This window comes from Oncorhynchus clarkii, chromosome 25 (assembly GCF_045791955.1).
Source record: "Oncorhynchus clarkii lewisi isolate Uvic-CL-2024 chromosome 25, UVic_Ocla_1.0, whole genome shotgun sequence".
NCBI classification, from domain to species: domain Eukaryota; kingdom Metazoa; phylum Chordata; class Actinopteri; order Salmoniformes; family Salmonidae; genus Oncorhynchus; species Oncorhynchus clarkii.
In genome coordinates, this window is record NC_092171.1 from 45,973,881 (window position 1) to 45,978,426 (window position 4,546).

Here is a 4,546-nt window from a genome sequence, read left to right on the forward strand (position 1 = left end):
GTCTGTTGCTATAGTGTCTGTTGCTATAGTGTATGTTGCTATAGTGTCTGTTCCTATAGCGTCTGTTCCTATAGTGTATGTTGCTATAGTGTCTGTTGCTATAGTGTCTGTTGCTATAGTGTCTGTTGCTATAGCGTCTATTGCTATAACGTATGTTGCTATAGTGTCTGTGCGTCTGTTGCCATAGCGTCTGTTGCCGTAGCGTCTGTTGCTACAGTGTCTGTTGCTATAGCGTCTGTTGCCTAGCGGCTGTTGCCATAGCGTCTGTTGCTATAGTGTCTGTTGCTATAGTGTCTATTGCTATAGCGTCTGTTGCTACAGTGTCTGTTGCTATAGTGTCTGTTGCTATAGTGTATGTTGCTATAGTGTCTGTTCCTATAGCGTCTGTTCCTATAGTGTATGTTGCTATAGTGTCTGTTGCTATAGTGTCTGTTGCTATAGTGTCTGTTGCTATAGTGTATGTTGCTATAGTGTCTGTTCCTATAGCGTCTGTTGCTATAGTGTCTGTTGCTATAGTGTCTGTTGCCATAGTATCTTTTGCAATAGCGTCTGTTGCTGTAGCGTCTATTGCTATAACGTATGTTGCTATAGTGTCTGTGCGTCTGTTGCCGTAGCGTCTGTTGCCGTAGCGTCTGTTGCTATAGCGTCTGTTGCTATAGTGTCTGTTGCTATAGCGTCTGTTGCTATAGTGGCTGTTGCTATAGTGTCTGTTGCTATAGTGTCTGTTGCTATAGTGTATGATGCTATAGTGTCTGTTCCTATAGCGTCTGTTGCCATAGTTTCTTTTGCAATAGCGTCTGTTGCTGTAGCGTCCATTGCTATAACGTATGTTGCTATAGTGTCTGTGCGTTTGTTGCCGTAGCGTCTGTTGCCGTAGCGTCTGTTGCCGTAGCGTCTGTTGCTCTCTGTATGGGACTTTAAGTCTTATTCAAGGCAGATTCAAATGAACAACAGCTATGTAGGACATTTGATATCAGCTATGAATATACAGTATGCACTTACTTTGATGTCCTTTGCTTTTCTGAAACTCTCCCACACAGAAAATATTACTCACCTGGAGAAGTGGGGGCTTGGTTACACTCGTTGGTTAGTGTCACAAATTAGACAGGAATGTAGCCTATATTTCTGAAGTTGAATCTATGAAGCCTGTAAGAATCTCTGAATTTTAATCTGTGAAGCCTGTAAGAATCTTTGAATTTTAATCTGTGAAGCCTGTAAGAATTCCTTAATTTTAATCTGTGAAGCCTGTAAGAATCTCTGAAGTTGAATCTGTGAAGCATGTAAGAATCTCTGAAGTTGAATCTGTGAAGCCTGTAAGAATCTCTGAAGTTGAATCTGTGAAGCCTGTAAGAATCTCTGAAGTTGAGTCTGTGAAGCCTGTAAGAATCTCTGAATTTTAATCTGTGAAGCCTGTAAGAATCTCTGAAGTTGAATCTGTGAAGCCTGTAAGAATCTCTGAAGTTGAATCTGTGAAGCCTGTAAGAATCTCTGAAGTTGAATCTCTTTAGCCTGTAAGAATCTCTGAAGTTGAATCTGTGAAGCCTGTAAGAATCTCTGAAGTTGAATCTGTGAAGCCTGTAAGAATCTCTGAAGTTGAATCTCTTTAGCCTGTAAGAATCTCTGAAGTTGAATCTGTGAAGCCTGTAAGAATCTCTGAATTTTAATCTGTGAAGCCTGTAAGAATCTCTGAAGTTGAATCTGTGAAGCCTGTAAGAATCTTTGATACACTAATGGTGCTCATCCTGCATTTGAGACACATCTTAGAGGAGCTGCATTTCAAGGGTGTTAGAGACCAGTTACTTGAAGTGAAAATATATAAATAATTTCTTCCAAGGTGTTGAAAAGCAGCACATATTTCATTGTATTTCTTTCCTTTAGTTTGCCTTTCTAATTAAGCTCAACAACCTGACTCAAACATAAAGGAATGGTCTTTATATATTACTAGCTGGCTATCCAATGCTGCAACTCTTCCAAGCCAAGGTAAGCTTTCAGTTTTATTAATGTATTGCCAACAGGGCCCGCCGGTGTACCTGCTAAACTGCATGCTGTACACGGTACTGCGTGATTGCATACGTGGATTGGTTTGTGGGTTTACTAACGTGTTAGTACTATTTTTTTTGACTATGACGTTAATATGGTGACAACGATGTGTGCTGTGTGTAGCGGTTAGCGGTTATAGTATGAAGGTTTGGCTTGGGAAGTTTTTTTTTGTTGCCTGGTCACAGACAGCTGATGTGTTGTTCACGGAAGTCTACAAGCGAAGGGAAAAGATGAGAGGAGGGGAGAGCCCGTAGATGCGAGAAGGAATTATACAACGAGCAAAGGGATGATGCTGTACGTGGCTGCTATGAATGTGAACTGTGTGTGTGCAGATGATCAGGGGTGTATTCATTCCGCCGATTCTGTTAAAAAACATTTCTTAAACGGAAGCAAACTAAACGGAGAGGGACCAACCTGAATTTGATTACACCCGAGAACATCTAGATGAAAGGTGGTATTAACTGTCTGTCACCTTGGCTAGGTTGTTACAACATCATGATGGGTACAGGGTGGTATTAACTCTCTGTCACCTTGGCTAGGTTGTTACAACATCATGATGGGTACAGGGTGGTATTAACTGTCACCTTGGCTAGGTTGTTACAACATCATGATGGGTACAGGGTGGTATTACTTGTCACCTTGGCTAGGTTGTTACAACATTGTGATGGGTACAGGGTGGTATTAACTGTCTGTCACCTTGGCTAGGTTGTTACAACATCATGATGGGTGCAGGGTGGTATTAACTGTCTGTCACCTTGGCTAGGTTGTTACAACATCATAATGGGTACAGGGTGGTATTAACCGTCTGTCACCTTGGCTAGGTTGTTACAACATCGTGATGGGTACAGGGTGGTATTAACTGTCTGTCACCTTGGCTAGGTTGTTACAACATCATGATGGGTACAGGGTGGTATTAACTGTCTGTCACCTTGGCTAGGTTGTTACAACATCGTGATGGGTATAGGGTGGTATTAACTGTCTGTCACCTTGGCTAGGTTGTTACAACATCATGATGGGTACAGGGTGGTATTAACTCTCTGGCACCTTGGCTAGGTTGTTACAACATCATGATGGGTACAGGGTGGTATTAACCGTCTGTCACCTTGCTAGGTTGTTACAACATCATGATGGGTAGAGGGTGGTATTAACCATCTGTCACCTTGGCTAGGTTGTTACAACATCATGATGGGTACAGGGTGGTATTAACTGTCACCTTGGCTAGGTTGTTACAACATCATGATGGGTACAGGGTGGTATTAACAGTCTGTCACCTTGGCTAGGTTGTTACAACATCATGATGGGTACAGGGTGGTATTAACTGTCACCTTGGCTAGGTTGTTACAACATCATGATGGGTACAGGGTGGTATTAATTATCTGTCACCATGGCTAGGTTGTTACAACATCATGATGGGTACAGGGTGGCATTAACCATCTTCACCTTGGCTAGGTTGTTGCAACATCATGATAGGTACAGGGTGGTATTAACTCTCTGTCACCTTGGCTAGGTTGTTACAACATCATGATGGGTACAGGGTGGTATTAACTGTCTTTCACCTTGGCTAGGTTGTTACAACATCATGATGGGTACAGGATGGTAATAACTGTCACCTTGGCAAGGTTGTTACAACATCATGATGGGTACAGGGTGGTATTAACCATCTGACACCTTGGCTAGGTTGTTTCAACATCATGATGGTACAGGGTGGTATTAAATGTCACCTTGGCTAGGTTGTTACAACATCATGATGGGTACAGGGTGGTATTAACTCTCTGTCACCTTGGCTAGGTTGTTACAACATCATGATGGGTACAGGGTGGTATTATCTGTCACCTTGGCTAGGTTGTTACAACATCGTGATGGGTACAGGGTGGTATTAACTGTCTGTCACCTTGGCTAGGTTGTTACAACATCATGATGGGTACAGGGTGGTATTAACTCCCTGTCACCTTGGCTAGGTTGTTACAACATCTTGATGGGTATAGGGTGGTATTAACTGTCTGTCACCTTGGCTAGGTTGTTACAACATCATGATGGGTACAGGGTGGTATTAACTGTCTGTCACCTTGGCTAGGTTGTTACAACATCATGATGGGTACAGGGTGGCATTAACAATCTGTCACCTTGGCTATGTTGTTGCAACATCATGATGGGTACAGGGTGGTATTAACTGTCACCTTGGCTAGGTTGTTACAACATCATGATGGGTACAGGGTGGTATTAACTGTCTGTCACCTTGGCTAGGTTGTTACAACATCATGATGGGTACAGGGTGGTATTAACCGTCTGTCACCTTGGCTATGTTGTTGCAACATCACGATGGGTACAGGGTGGTATTAACTGTCACCTTGGCTAGGTTGTTACAACATCATGATGGGTACAGGGTGGTATTACTTGTCACCTTGGCTAGGTTGTTACAACATCGTGATGGGTACAGGGTGGTATTAACTCTCTGCCACCTTGGCTAGGTTGTTACAACATCATGATGGTTACAGGGTGGTATTAA

General features: G+C 42.7%; 1 protein-coding gene across 1 annotated transcript in view; it reads right to left on the reverse strand.

The window, feature by feature from the left end:
- Positions 1 to 2,219: 2,219 nt before the first annotated feature.
- The window catches only part of LOC139383666 (eukaryotic translation initiation factor 2-alpha kinase 3), a 56,959-nt gene continuing 54,632 nt past the window's right edge, over positions 2,220 to 4,546 (reverse strand). Inside the window, exon 10 of the mRNA XM_071128201.1 lies at positions 2,220 to 2,251. Within this exon, the coding sequence (XP_070984302.1) occupies positions 2,220 to 2,251 (32 nt within the window). The remainder of the gene's footprint in view (positions 2,252 to 4,546) is intronic.